Source organism: Haliotis rufescens, unplaced genomic scaffold (genome assembly GCF_023055435.1).
Source record: "Haliotis rufescens isolate VD_foot unplaced genomic scaffold, xgHalRufe1.0.p SCAF_8, whole genome shotgun sequence".
Classification (NCBI taxonomy): Eukaryota; Metazoa; Mollusca; class Gastropoda; order Lepetellida; family Haliotidae; genus Haliotis; species Haliotis rufescens.
Genome location: NW_025964372.1, coordinates 45,513,786 through 45,529,749, shown reverse-complemented (window position 1 = coordinate 45,529,749; position 15,964 = coordinate 45,513,786). Strand labels below are relative to the sequence as shown.

The 15,964-nt window shown below is 39.7% G+C and overlaps 1 protein-coding gene across 3 annotated transcripts in view; it reads left to right on the top strand.

Annotated features, from left to right (window-relative positions):
* Positions 1 to 9,413, top strand: part of LOC124143566 (protein sidekick-1-like) — a 59,235-nt gene extending 49,822 nt beyond the window's left edge. For 2 of the 3 annotated variants that reach the window (XM_048389149.1, XM_046512584.2), the window contains 5 exons: positions 4 to 61; positions 1,633 to 1,792; positions 2,642 to 2,744; positions 5,082 to 5,182; positions 6,274 to 9,413. In XM_048389149.1, the coding sequence (XP_048245106.1) occupies positions 4 to 61; positions 1,633 to 1,792; positions 2,642 to 2,744; positions 5,082 to 5,182; positions 6,274 to 6,432 (581 nt within the window). In that variant the 3' untranslated portion in view covers positions 6,433 to 9,413. Of the gene's footprint in view, positions 1 to 3; positions 62 to 1,632; positions 1,793 to 2,641; positions 2,745 to 5,081; positions 5,183 to 6,273 lie in introns of those variants that run through there. The other variant, XR_006862303.2, reaches the window with a different exon arrangement.
* Positions 9,414 to 15,964: the final 6,551 nt, after the last annotated feature.

Genomic DNA, 15,964 nt, shown 5'->3' with positions numbered 1-15,964 from the left:
CAGTGAAATCCGTGGTGTCCGGGGTCCGCATCACAAAAAGAGAATCAGGAAACTTTGATAGGTGAGATGTGCATTGTGTTCAGTTGCATTGAAATCAGATCTTTACTCCGGTATCATTTTTCTCTACACAAAGTTCTGACAGCCCTTCCAGAGGATAGGGGCAGTCGGGTATCCTAGTGGTTAAAGCGTTCGCTCGTCACGCCGAAGACCCGGGTTCGATTCCCGACATGGGTACAATGTGTGAAGCCCAACATTCCTGATTTCTGTATCTTGAAAACAAACTTTCCCGAATGTCCACAATGAACATAATGACTGTTCATTGTGCATCTGTAGACCTGTGATGATTCGGGGTAAAATTCAGCAAACCATGCTTGCCGTAAAAGGCAACTATGCTTTTCATTAGAGATGACTAAGGGGATCGGGGGGTCAGGCTCGCTGACTTGGCTGACAATGTCATCGTGGATTGATGCTCATGATGTCAATCACTGGATTGTCTGGCTCAGACTCTGGTCAAAGTTTGGTCAGTGTTCACTGTCACGACCTTCTATGGCGGTGTCCTCAGATCTTAAAGCAGAGAAGTTCCAATTGGAGTAAAAGATCTGATTTTAATTTGATTAATTGTGTTGAAATTTCATAATTCATTATTAGTTCATAGTCATAGTCAAGTGACAATCACATGCAGGACCAATATACTTGGCAGCATTAAAAATGCAATGGTAAGTTTGAAAAGTAACCAGTGTTATATTTGGGATAACACTTCCTCAGTAAACTACAGATTCTAGTACTTTTGGGGGTGGAGTCCCGTCAGGGATTCGAACCCACACTGCCAGAGTGAGGCACCTAATTGCCAGCACAAAGTCAGCGATCTAACCCACTCAGCCACCTACCGTAATTTCTTGAGTATAGTGCGCACCCATGTATAATGCGCACACCCCCTCTAGTGGATTCAAAAGTTTGGAGAAAAAAAAATTGAATACCAAGCGCAGAAAAAAAATTACACCGTACCCCTTTAGCGAAGTCCGGCAAACGAACGGGTGATGAGAAACTTGGTCAGTACAAATTCGAAATTTGAGATAAAAAATCACCAGACATGTTGATTTACCGTTTAAATTGTATTTTTTGTTCTGCTAGGCATTGTTTTATATCCAGGGATTAAGATTACCTTGTGTATTTTCTTGTAAACTAAGCCGGACACAGCAATCAGCTGTACGCACGTTTTCTTGGAATCTAGCGAAGCAGCTGATCGCTATTGCCGGGTATTATTTTTTACATGGAACCATGGTAATATGAAAATGAAAATATGACAACCTGGTAGTCTAGATCACATATATTGTGTACCCCTCTGACAAGTTTAATTTTGAGAAGGTTTGTCAGGTCTCGACTTCATTATTCACAAGTTGTTATTTGTGTGGTGTATACTGAACAAAACACATTGGGATCATTAATCATTTCAGTGATATTTTATGGTAGTGAAGACACAATTTCATAAAAGTGCCTCCAAAGATATTCATGATCCCAAACTTTTTATGCACAGTATAGAACTACTTTGTCGACTGTGGCATAAAGAGACAAACATGATTCTTTCACTCAGACAGTTTGAACGTTCATCATCTGTTTCTCTCTGTTTTGTAGACAAATATTGGACCCCGCCCACACTGGAGATGATGACATGGCGACACACAACGATGACGACAGCAATACACAGGAAATACAGCAACGCTATGGCAGCTTCAACTCCCACGACCCCATCCCACAGTCACCCAACTCCATTGATTCTGTAGATATAAACGTGGTAAGTAGGATTGTCACAAAGTTATTGAGCATGAGTGAGTTCAAAGTAATGTCGCATCAGCATTGTGTCAGTCATATCGTCAGTGTCCGAAAAAACTGCCTGCTCGCCGGCCCGTGGCTGGTAAGTTTTCTGTCAGGCATCATGACATTTTCCTCGACTCGCCCGACTGTCTGGCGGAAAATATTAAGACTACTTACGTATTCTGTTTTATTATAACTCCTTATAGATTCTCAAGTAATTGTTTGCATAATTTCTAATGAATCAAGACTTGATTTGTCTCTTATTTTTCGCAACTTTTCAATATTTATGATGTCTGAATGCGGGCAGGTAACTTTGAAGATGGACAGGCAACATGCTTGTCGTAAAAGGCAACTATGATTGTCATAAGAGGTGACTAACATGATCGGTTGGTCAGGCTCACTGACTTGGTTGATGCATTTCTTCGTATCCCAATTACGTAGATCAATGCTCAGGATGTCAATCACTGTCTGGTCCAGACTTGATTAGTTACAGGCCGCAGTGATATTGCTGGAATATTGCTGAGCGCGGTATTAAACAAACAAACAAACTATAATAAATACCGTGGACCCATCATCTACCATAGCTTCGTTTAACATGATCCTAAAATAGCTTCACAGTCACGAATATATTCTGTGCTAAGTTAGTGGTAAGAGATGGTGATGTCGAAAAAAACCTTTGGTGGCGAATGGGTCCCGGGTGTTTATCATAATAGAATGATGACATTACACACTGGATCATTGAGGAGGACTGAGATCTTACCAATAATTGTGTGTTTCATCCAAGGGGAATATCCACGAGTTTCATCACCATTGACCTTTTGGTTCCCAGGTCCCACCGGCTTCATCCCCTGGAGGCGTCAAGAGGTCAGGCAGCTTCTTCCGTAGCTTACGCAACAGCATCTCTGGCGACTCCGTGTTTGCAATCTCCTCAGGTACAGCATCTACCGACTCGGGTTTATATACTCACAACCAAAAGAAAAGCGAATCATAGAAACATATGGAGAAATGCCTATGTTAAGAAGAGATGTTTCCAATGTATACTACTTAATGACAAAACTTGTTGCCCCTGTGTCCTTATTCTTATCACGATATTCTGCACGTGATTTCCAAACTTTACACGCTAATCCTGCACAAGACAAATGGTGTGTCTTGAGTCATGGATCTATGATGTCACATGTAATGAGTTCATGAGTGTCGGTTCACACAGGTTCACACAACATAAGAGTATGTTCATTTGTGCATCGAACCAATCTAATATTTCTTGAATATGAGTAAGTCTTCATACATTAAACAACATGTATGGTATTCGCGTTTCTTTTGTCGGTGACTATATAACGTCATCTCTGGTGATTCTGGGTCAGAATTGGTGCCCAGTAACCAATTCTGGTTGTGAGAGGTGCCAAAATTATTGGGTCATCAGGTTGGTGACTTAGTTGATAGTGTGTCATCGTAACCTACATCATAGATCATTGTATCAGTCACTGGATTGTCTGGTTCAAATTTGATTATGTAAACATTGATTTGGTCATAGTTTCAACTGCTGAAACATTCAACTTAATGCTCAAGAACACAGTCTTAAAGATACAGCCCTCAGAGAGATGGCACAGTGGTTCGTGTGTTCACTTGTCATGATGATAAAGCCAGGTTTGATTCTTAAGATTGGCAATTTGTGTGAAGATGAGTTGTGGTAACAGTCATCATATTGTGATCGTGTAGTTTTTCTCTTTGTGGTATTGTGTGGTAAAACAGTTTTCCTATAGCACATGTTTGCCGTAAGAACCACCTGACATCAGGATCCAATGATGAAGATGCGTTGTCTGTGTCATTGATCCTCATTGCATTGCAGAGCTAAACCTAGACAAGTCAAATATAGATGTATTTAGACATGGTGGGATAGTTGCGCCCAGGGAAAAGGGGTCGTTTCGTAATGTAAATATAAGAGTTGTTTCCTGTTATAAAAATTTAGGTTTAATGTTTTCCCCGCGGTTAAATTGGTCAGTGGTCTGCAAAACACTTACTGCTCAGGCCAAGAAAGCTCTACTCCCATCTATGAAGAATTTAAAGAAAAGAAGTATGTTACATTTTCAACAGCCAGTGTACAGTTTGATAAAAAGATATCACCAGTTCTTGTATATATGGTGCAGAGAGTTTGGGCACCAGGTATTTTGAAGAAAATGAAAAGGTTCATGAGTCATATTTTAAAAGTTTTCTAACTGTTTGAACGGTTGCTTCACATAAAGCTATACAAGGAAAGACTGGGCACTTTCCTGTATTCATCCAAACTCAGATAAAAGTTAGTAAATATTTGATTATACTTATATGTATGCCACTGTATCGTTACCATTACCAGAGTTATTGGTTGCTAGTATCTTTAGATAATAATGGCAAACATACATGGGCATCTGATGTAAATTTTTCTTGTAGTGTTTGCTATGTTTGGATTGCCCAAGATGTTGGGGATAAGTTATCATTTGTTTCTACCTTCAAACAAGGACTTGTTGATATTTTCATTCAGGACTGGTCGGAAAGTATTAGATCCTCTTACTTTCTTTCACATTATGCTTCCATTAATCTTTGTTTGAACCTGAGAAATATTTAACTTAAATGATAAATCAACTCTACGAGTGATATGTGAGTTAAGAATCTCTTTACATTGTTTTAAAATACAAGATATTAAGAAGAACAAAGACATTAAATTTTCAAACATTATTTGTACATATTGTAAATCTGGGTGCATTGAAGATGAGGTTCTGTTTATCTGCGATACCATTACTTCCCAAAGAAAGAAATATTTCCACATTTAAAAAATACATGTGTAAATCACCAAGTTATGTACAATTTACTGAACTCAAATGATATACATACAAATATGTCAGTAACCATCTTTATCATGTTTATCAAGCACATTTTCTGCAAGATTTCTAAGAGTTGTTAATTTAGCAAATGTCCTTCAACTATATTTCATTAATTTCATTGTACTCAGGACCACAAGGCCAAGATACTGAATGAACACGTATCTGTCTGTCATGGCATGCATCATGTTCATGCTTTCAACCTCTGGTTTGTCTGTCTCAAACTTTATTGTTTACTGGGATATTGTTGTGATTGAACTGTTATGATGTCTGGCATAAAATAACATTCAATCCCTGTATATTGATGCTGAGTAGATGAAGTTTATTCTCGTAATTGGGGACAATCTCTGAAATCATATTCAGTTTCATGACAGGATTATTTTCATTTCCTAATTTTAATTTACAAATTTTGTTCAGGTTCAGGCTTTGAGAACCCGTCCTATTTTGATGAGCGTATGTCGGCGACGCTCCCCCGACATGGTGTTCCATCAATGACAGCAGACCAGGTGTATTCAGAGGTGAGGAGAGTTGTTCTTGTCACATGACACTTTCATGTCCTAAGCTGGAGACCGCCCCGTTGTCTAATGGTAGAGCATCCGCCCGGAGAGCAGAAGGTCCGTGGTTCGATCCCCGCCCGCGTCACACCAAAAGACGTTAAAAGATGGTACTTGTTGTTACCCTGTCTGGCGCTCGGCATTAAGGGGCTAAAACAAGGACTGGTCGGCTCGGAGTCAGTATACTGTGTCTGAGTGGAGTATTCATGTTAAACTGCGGAATGGTATCTCAGTGAGCTAGCACTATAAATCGGCATCAGTCCGGACTAGGTCAAGCAGACACATACACACACATACACATGCATGCACGTCGCTATATAAGTGCAATAATCTTGGACGCGACGTTAAACCCCATTTCACCTCGGCTCACCACCTAAGCTGGACCTGATTTATTAAGTATCCCCCCGTGAAGATCCGGGGAGAGGTTAGGTCTTCAGCAACCCATGCTTGCTGTAACAAGAAACTATGCTTGTCGTAACAGGTGACTAATGGGATCAGCTGGTCAGGCTCGCTGACTTGGTTGATGCATATCATTGTATCCAAATTGCACATATCAATGATCATGATGTCAATCACTGGTCCAGACTTGATTATTTACAGACTGCTGTCATATAGCCGGAATTTTGCTGAGTGCGGCATTAAGCAACTAACAAACATATAAATGATCCTGTTACAAATGTGTGGATTCCAGGTAAGAATATTGGTCCTGCGCAACCTCTGCTTGTCACAAGAGGCTATGGGTTGGACAGTCAGACTCCGTGCTTTGGTTGATTGCATATCCATATCTCAATTGCATGGATTGATGCTTGTGATATCAATCAATGGATTGTCTGGTCCTGATTCAATCTATGCAACTGGAATACGATTACATGCATCAACCAATTCGGCAAGCCTGGCCACCCGATCCCGTTAGTTGCCTCTTACGACAAGCATGGGTTACTGAAGACCAATTCTATCCTGGAATCTTCACAGGACAATGGGTTTATCAATTTGTGCCACAATTATAGTCTGTCACAGAGGCCGTCATTAGAGTTCTACTGACTTCATTCTTTCAGACGGAGAAGAGTCAGCGTAAGAATAGGATGCGCAGCGAGAGTGCTGCTGCCATTGCCATCATGAGGAGCAGTGGTAACCTAGCGATAGCATCCGACGACACTGACTCACTCATACACAACGAAGCCATCGTAGTTTACAATGAGAGGACCGCGCTGTGACACTCGACGTCTCCGTCACAGTGGTCATCTACCACCTCTGCACCAACTGCTGGTGGTCAGACCTACATATACATGGGCTTACGAACAAATGTGATATATTAACAGTGCTACTGATATATGTTTTCATGTTGAAGAATACTCAGTTCTCGTATATAATCATATAATTGAGGAGGGTGCCTGACTTCTGCATAAAGGACAGGAATATGGTATAATATGAGCTTGTGGGGGATAGCCGTTTTCATCCATGAGCTACATAGGAGATATCGCTTGGGTGAGATCAAGCCATATCTTCTAATCTCTAATCGTTGTGCCACTGATGCTGTAGCTGCACTATTTACACTCAAGACACAGGTTATTACTGTTTACAATGGGGCTGGCTGTCGATATGGATCCTACAGACCGATAAACGAAATATTGACCAATTATCGATAAATATCAGAGAAATAACTTTAAACAAATAAGCAAGAAAGTCCCGAAAGAAATCAACATATTTTACGCCACTGGTGAGCAGTGACACATTTATGCATGGATTACTTTGTGGACATTTGAGATATAACAAAAACAGTTGCTTTCTGACTTCAACGATTGAAATAATTGACAATCACAAGTCTGTTTCGTTAAATCTAAACTTTATTTCATCACAATAGTTTGTGTCAGTTATTTTCAATGACATCGATTTCATATCGAGGATTGTTAATTTTTCTTTCCATCAATGATAAGTCCGATTATCAATCTTCTAAGCCAGCCCTAGTCTATACACAGTAAAAGTTGGAAGAATGACTTTGGATGATTAATAGAATCTCACCCTCGTGTCTTCCAAGCTCAAATATCCCACGACACATTGATCAAAGTAAAAATATCCTCAACTAGACTCGGATGTTTGAATCTTTATCATTTTTTACCTTTGAAGATACTCGGGTGATATTCTCTATTTCTTTTGGGTACGAGCTCAGCTGATGATTTATTTATTGAGTGTTGCTCGTGTTTGCTTTATCAGGATCATCTTGAGGTCACATAGCCTTGTGTTCATCACGTCATTTATCCAGTAGTAAGGCCATGCCAGTTTTGTTTTAGAGATTTTCGGGGCTCATTTGCCAAGTGTAAGATGCAAAGAAGTAGATTAGGACTTGTTGGAATTGAGAATCAAAATTGTTGTTAGTACCCGGTATATATTCAGGAGATTATTATGAAATAACTTACAGGGCAGTTTTTGTTATTTTCTTATCATGTTTTTATTGACGTTGAAACAAGAAGAGCCTGATGACCATGTTCATTATCTTTGTATAATAAGCACTAATTTCAGCTGGTTAACTATAAGACAATACACTGTATTGTTTGCTCATAATATTGGTCATACTGGTTGTTGAATATGGACATACATTATACAATTTGGTTAATGAATAATTCATTAATCAGCAGGGAGATTCTGTTTTTAAGACACTGATCAAATTCAGGGTTACTGATGGATGTCCACTCCAACAGAACATCCAGTGTGGTAGGTGATAGGGACATAGGAAATAGCTGATGTATGTATTGTAACCAAGATAGACATGCATGTCTCAGACATCTATGGTGTTCAGGAATAGTTACTTTTGGGGTGCAATTTGCCATAATGTATGCTAGCTTTGCCTTTGGGAAACTTTGAAGTTACGAAGTGTAAGAGATTTGGTTGGTCATTCCTACCTGTTTGCTGACTTTGTTTTGCTGTAATGCTTTGTTGAGCAAGCTTGTATTGTTCATATCAAAAGTCTTGAAATGCGTAACCAGACATCAGCCCACAGTTCTCAAAATCATTGGCCATGTGGACCAGATTTTTGTGCACATGTTACCAATCACAGATCTTCACACCGAGGACAATGGATTTTTGTGCACGTTACCAATCACAGACCTTCAGACCCTGGACAATGGATTTTTGTGCACATGTTGCCAATCACAGATCTTCACACCGAGGACAATGGATTTTTGTGCACGTTACCAATCACAGACCTTCAGACCCTGGACAATGGATTTTTGTGCACATGTTGCCAATCACAGATCTTCACACCGAGGACAATGGATTTTTGTGCACGTTACCAATCACAGACCTTCAGACCCGGGACAATGGTTTTTTGTGCACATGTTGCCAATCACAGATCTTCACACCGAGGACAATGGATTTTTGTGCATATGTTCCCAATCACTGACCTTCAGACCCGGGACAATGGATTTTTGTGCACATGTTCCCAATCACTGACCTTCAGACACGGGACAATGGATTATTGTGCACATGTTCCCAATCACTGACCTTCAGACCTGGGACAATGGATTATTGTGCACATGTTCCCAATCACTGACCTTCAGACCTGGGACAATGGATTATTGTGCACATGTTCCCAATCACTGACCTTCAGACCTGGGACAATGGATTATTGTGCACATGTTCCCAATCACTGACCTTCAGACCTGGGACAATGGATTATTGTGCACATGTTCCCAATCACTGACCTTCAGACCCGGGACAATGGATTATTGTGCACATGTTCCCAATCACTGACCTTCAGACCTGGGACAATGGATTATTGTGCATATGTTCCCAATCACTGACCTTCAGACCTGGGACAATGGATTATTGTGCACATGTTCCCAATCACTGACCTTCAGACCTGGGACAATGGATTATTGTGCACATGTTCCCAATCACTGACCTTCAGACCTGGGACAATGGATTATTGTGCACATGTTCCCAATCACAGACCTTCAGACCTAATACAATGGAATATTGGACACAGGTACCACAGATGGTCAGACCTAGGACAGTGGTTTTATCCTTGTACTATATTATGATTCACATGTATGGACTTACTGGTGAGTGAGTAAGTGAGTTGGGTTTTACGCCGCTTTTAACAGTATTCCAGTTATATCGCGGCGTGTCAGCTTAATGTGGGAGGAAAGCCCGAAGTGATGCAGGTCTCAGACGTTTACCACTTCGGTGAAACCCACGAGCACGGGTATGGTGCTGACAAACCTAGAAACATAATCGCGGTGAACCGGGATTCGAACCCACAATCATAGTTTTCTGGCGTGCCGAAGGAACGCAACTCTCCACAGCGAATCGTGGTGCCTTAGACGACTGGGCCACCCGTGCCCCCGGACTTACTGGTATTATACAAGGATCGAGAAGGATGATTGATGGCAACAGATGTGTTTGCTTGCTGGCATGAGACTCATGTCTCAGTGCTTGATCAATTGGTGATGGTCTTCTTAGGCATGGAAATAGGTATCTGATAGTCAATCGAATTGTGGAATCATTTAAACAGATGTATGAAAAGATTGTTTCCTGTGTTGACGGTTTAAGACTTTACATTCTCATCACACAGAACCTGTTGGATATCAACCTTGGTCATCTACAGACATCCATATCAAGACCCTTCATGTTGTATTTCTCAAACAAAATTGAATTTTGACAGCTGAGCCCACACATAAATGGTTACTGTTGAATAATCAACTAAAGATGCATCAAATTTCATTACTTTATTCCAGATTTGTTTTTGTGAAATTCTGTTGTATAATATATCAGTTGGGATGTAGTATGGCAACGTTTATAAAAATCTGTTGTGCAATAAATTGTTCATCTTCCCGAGGCAAGAGAGTAAACTGACTATAAATGTCCAGTTTCCACCCTTGCCGAACTAGGCTGGTATTATGGAGTTACATTTTGGCTGGACTAATGAGTCTATGCATAGTCAAAACAAAATCGCGCACCGAAATCGAAATCTGGTTTGTAAACTGTCATGCGGATTTCGGTCGATTGCAGGATTTGCAAAGCATGTGCACCGCCAACTTGTTGTCAGCAGATATTTTCCAAATCTTTTCATGTTTTTAATCAAGGTGCTCACGTAATTTGATGCATTTTGCGATGTAAGACCCGTTTTATCACAATTTAGATCTTGATTATCGATCAGATCATTCTGAATGGGCGCCACCATTTTGTGTGAAGAAAATGCAAGTGATACGAGAGGTGGAATCTGATTGGTCCATAGGAGAGGCTTAGAGGGGACATAACTGGTATTAGCCACTGGTGGCGCCACGATTGAGCCCAGTAATTCCAGCCTAGTTCGGCAAGGGTTGAAACTGGACTTTTAGAGTCAGTTAACTCTCTTGCCTCGGGAAGATGTAAATTGTTCAGAAAGACTGACATAAACATGTGTCCAGTTTCATGACATTATGTACCACTCAAAATAAGTTAAGGAACACGCCATGTTGTCACATTACTATTGCTAATCTGTCATAATAGAAATATGAAAGAATCGGGTGTTCTTTAACTTCTTTTAAGGAGTATTCATCTGTGGCTGTTCTTTCTGCAAGAGAATTATAAGATATGAGAACATCTTTTTTATCTCAGCATTATGACACATTTTATATAACAAGTGCTTTACATTTCAGTATATTTTGTTACATTAAATACACCAAAGAAGTATTTCTTCATATTTTGGATGCTTTTTTTTCATATAGCTTCTGACCGTATGCAATATTATTTAAAATCTGTGTTGCAATTTTGTTAATTTATGAATGTACAGTAGAATGTTACAAGCTGTTATTGTAAACTGCCAATTACTACTGGCTTCCAGTCTCTCTTGTAACCATGGTAATAAGGGTAAAAGGTCAGTTGGTTAGTCTTGTGTTTATTATATGGCTCTTCATACTGATCACTGGGTTCAATTGTCCAATAGACACAAATAGCGATGTTCATTTTCACTGTCCCTAGCTGTGATGTTGCTGGTATATTGTTAAAAGTGGCATCATGGTAAAAAACACCATCAGTAAAGCATCACTTCTTCAGTAAAAACACCTCCATATGGAAGTATATTGTTCTGTTTTGAAACTTGATTAATTTTGGGTAGCAAATTTTTTTAAAGGGTTATAATGTATTGCAAGAGAAACATTTGTTTTATTGTTTCTGCTTGATCAAAATGAAAAATGTTATATAAGAAACAGATTGTGTAAGACTCATGATGCTTTGTTTTATTGTTTCCTGTCAAGCATTGTTGTAGGTATCGGTGCCATGTGGTCAAAGGGGCAGCATCTCCCAGTGCAGAGTTGTGTCCCTTTGTTGCCAGGATCCTAGTTCCCAGATGAACCTGATTGTGATACATGACCTGCATGCTCTCACGGGTTTCACATTAAAGTCTACTCCGTGCCTCACATAACACTTTCCTCCCCATTATGAAACTGAAATGCTATTGGAAGCATTCTTAAAGCATACTATGTGTTTTCTTCTATTGTGTTTATCCTAGTCGTAAAGATGTGATATACAAGTATATTTACCAGATGTGCTATATAGATGTATATATTCACCATGCAATGGAATATTCATGCAATTATGCTATAAATGCTGATAATGTTGTTATGAAGCCTTAATGTGCAGAGAAGAGTGAGTATGTAGATTTAGTGTATATAGATATTGTATATATCCAGCATGTCACCTAGGACAGAAGTGTGGGACCACCTCAAACGTCCTCACCAAAACCATATGGAAAAATGACTGAATTAGCAACATTTGATCCAACATCTAGTCACTCTTTTGTCAATGGATTAATTAAATTGATGTGTTTCGTCTAAATTTGATAAATTATCCTTGTCAGAAGGCCAGATTTACCAAAACCTAAAAGTTTCAATGTATCAAAAACCTGAATAGCTTAAATTGGAATTATTTTATATTATTTGTGGTACATTCCAATGGTTATTTCATCTCTTTTGGTCTGAGCTCATGACCATTGGTCACAATGATTTATTGATTGATTTAGTACCATTGAATATGTTGTACCATGCTTACAATGATTGACACAGCAACTTAGTACTATTGAATATGATGTACCATGCTTACAATGATTGACACAGCAACTTAGTACTATTGAATATGTTGTGCCATGCTCACAATGATTGACACAGCAACTTAGTACTATTGAATATGTTGTGCCATGCTTACAATGATTGACACAGCAACTTAGTACTATTGAATATGTTTGTACAGACATGCTCACAATGATTGACACAGCAACTTAGTACTATTGAATATGTTGTACCATGCTCACAATGATTGACCAAGCAACTTAGTACTATTGAATATGTTGTACCATGCTCACAATGATTGACACAGCAACTTAGTACTATTGAATATGTTGTACAGACATGCTCACAATGATTGACACAGCAACTTAGTACTATTGAATATGTTGTACCATGCTCAAATGATTGACACAGCAACTTAGTACTACTGAATATGTTGTTAATACAACATGCTCATAGAGTCACAATTTAGCACCGTTTGTGATATGCAAATTATTTTTGAATGTGTGAATGATTTGTGGTGTGTGACAGTCATGAAGTCAAGAATTGTACAAACTGAGGTTGAGATGCTATATTGTGGCCTAGCTGTCACTATATGTCCGAATCAGCACAAAGTCTATGCACACAGCTTTTTTTTATGTCTCTGTACATGTCTAGTTTGTATTCTTTATTGAGGTATATGGAATAGTCCTATCTGAAACAGTTGGTCTACTCAGACGTAAAGCCAATGGTTGGTCTACTCTTAAAGACAGCAGTATTAACTGAAATGACTGAAGGGGTGGGAGGTGGGAGGAACTTGCTATTCTATCAAACAATAATTCTTTACATGGACGTAAAGTTTGTCATCAATTTCAATTATCAAATTTATTCACTGCAGTGAAAAGGGAGGCCATCTCACTGTAATATGAGGAACTAACATAGACTGCATGGTAAATTAATAGGCGATCTGTGAGCAGAGGTGTTAAGTGAGGCTATAGATGAGGACCAGTTGTATGAAAACTTGATTAAAAAGTCTAAAACCCCAATTAACTAATGGGGCATTAAATTTTGTCATATCAAACTTTTAGTGACCCAATACGTACATAACGGGCCATTAACTTACTGAAGGTTTGTGGGTACCGTCATCAAACCAACCGTGCATATCAATAGGAGCTCATACATAGATGAAGGGGTGTGTTCGATACAAAACCTGTTTTCTTATGTGTATTGCCCCTGAAACATGTGATGTACATCACAAAATGAATGTCCGAAGTGATACTTGTGTGTTTATGACTTACCCACAGTCCAGAGAACTGACATCACTCATGCCAACTGTCCGACCGACAACAGGAAGGAGAAAGTGTTGTTTGCTAAAATGGAATTATGGTAAATTGTATGGGAATACTGTAACTTAATGACACATAAATTTTACGCTTAAATTATCACTAGTTAATGACAGTTATATGATGGCTTTGTACTACCCATTTTATTGCCTCCTTTATCAAATGAAACTTTTCCAATTTAATGCACATTAGTGTTTAATAAACCCATTATTTAATGAGGGTTTGACACAACTGGGCCAAGAAGGTCGTGTCCATATTTCAGTACAGGAGTTGATGGCTGTGTTTCAAAAAGGTCTGGCTGTTGTCTTCAGGAGGGGTGAGGTGGAGGAGATGTGTGGGATTCATGTGCACATTTGTTTCAGAACAAGGGCGCAATGTTTCGTTTTAAATACATGATACATTAGAATGACTGCCTTTACCTGATAATTTATCACTTTATGAAATGAAAATTGTGTAATTCTAGGCTTGTTCTATGTCTGTGTGTTTTGGGGAAACTTTTTCAAAGAAATAGAGGGAACAGGTGGGCCAGTCGTTGAAGACGTCCCCAGCAATTTACTGTGCAGAGATGCATCCCTTGGGCAGTTCTATGATCATGGGTTTGACTCCAAGTTATGTTTCTATGTTTGTCAGCACCATACCCATGCTTTTGGGTTTCACCAAGTGGTAAACGTCCGAGACCTGCATCATTTTGAGCTTTCCTCCTACATGCAACTTACACACTGTGATATAACGGGAATATTGTCCAAAGCAGGGTTTAGTCCAACTCACTCACTCTCTCTAAAGACATGGTCAGTTCTTTACATCAGCTTCCTTTACAATGTACATACCACCGTGTTACTGAACACCTACATGTACACTTTACAATGTTCAGAATTGTGGCCAGGTCTTACAGTCCGTGTCTAAATTCAGTCAATTTGGAAAATGATGTTATAGTGAACAAATTGATAATATGACAGATTGATATAATTCACTTTTAGCGGTGGCCTTGATAAGTTGATCATACAAGACTATATGACCTGACCCAATGTTCCAAACAAAGGCACTGGTCTTCAGAAAGTATCGTGGGTGAGTTAGTGCTTGAATGGTAACATTGCTTGGTTAGGTGACAATGACAGCAGGGTGAGCCATAGAAGTCTGCTTTGTCCAGTTCGAGCAGAATAGCACCAAGGCTGTGTAACAGTCCTCTCACAAGGCCCTGTTTGGTAGAAGCATTGGAGAGACATGACCTGTATGCAGCCTATACATGTTACGGTTGTGCTTATGTCTATGTGCTTAGCTTTCCAGTGCTGTCCTGTTCAGTGTTGATGTAAATGTTCAGTTTATACCCCTCGTGCACCATGTAATGTTCAGTGCTGTGCCTATAAGTACACGATGACGACGTACGTGTTCAGCTGTACACTTCTTGCACAATGTAATGTGCCCTCGAGTACACATCGTCACTACTTCCCAGGTATGTCTGTACACACTACGTCCCTCCACCACCCATGATTACATTTGGCCGGGATGCAGTGCTGTGGTGACACGTTGCCGTTGCCGTTTTGAGTGAGCACTGGTCACAGGACTCGTGGTGTCCCTCGCTAGAAGCAGGCTGTTGCTTGATTCCTTGGTTAAAACTAGCTAGAACACTTAATATTACACTTATGTATTCATGAGTATTGGGGGAACGTAGTGTAAAAAGTCCCGTAAAGTATTGACGATGGTGAGTACAATGTCTGGTCTTCAGCTCTATGCCTACGTGTACAATGGCTGCTTCTCAGCGCTATGCCTAACTGTACAATGTCTGCTGTCCTGCGCTGTGCCTATGTGTACAATATCTGCTTCTTAGCGCTATACCTACATGTACAATGTCTGCTTTTCAGCTATGCTTACGTGTACAATGTCTGCTTCTCAGCTCTATACCTACGTGTACAATATCTACTGTTCTATGCTATACCTACGTGTACAATATCTGCTTCTCAGCGCTATGCCTACGTGCACAATGTCTGCTTCTCAGCGCTATGTCTATGTACATATTGTCTGCTGTTCAATACTGTGCCTATGTCTACTCATTGGGGGCTGTGTCCATGTGTAAATTGTTTTTTCGTGAGTGCTGTGCCTATGTGCATATGTTCTGCTCTTCAGTTCTGTGTTTAAGTGTGCATTGTCTGCTTTTCAATGTCGTGCCTATGTGTACAATGTTTACTGTTTGGCGCTGTATCGATTGTTCTTCAGTACTGTGTCAGTGTGAACACTGTATTATGGTAAGCGCTACACCCATGTGCACTTGTATTACGTTCAGTGCCATAGCTATTAACACAGTGTGTTGTGTAATCGCTGTATAATTATTTACACATGTATCTTTGGAACCATTTTCATTCCATGAGTCAATGTGCACACATATTCTG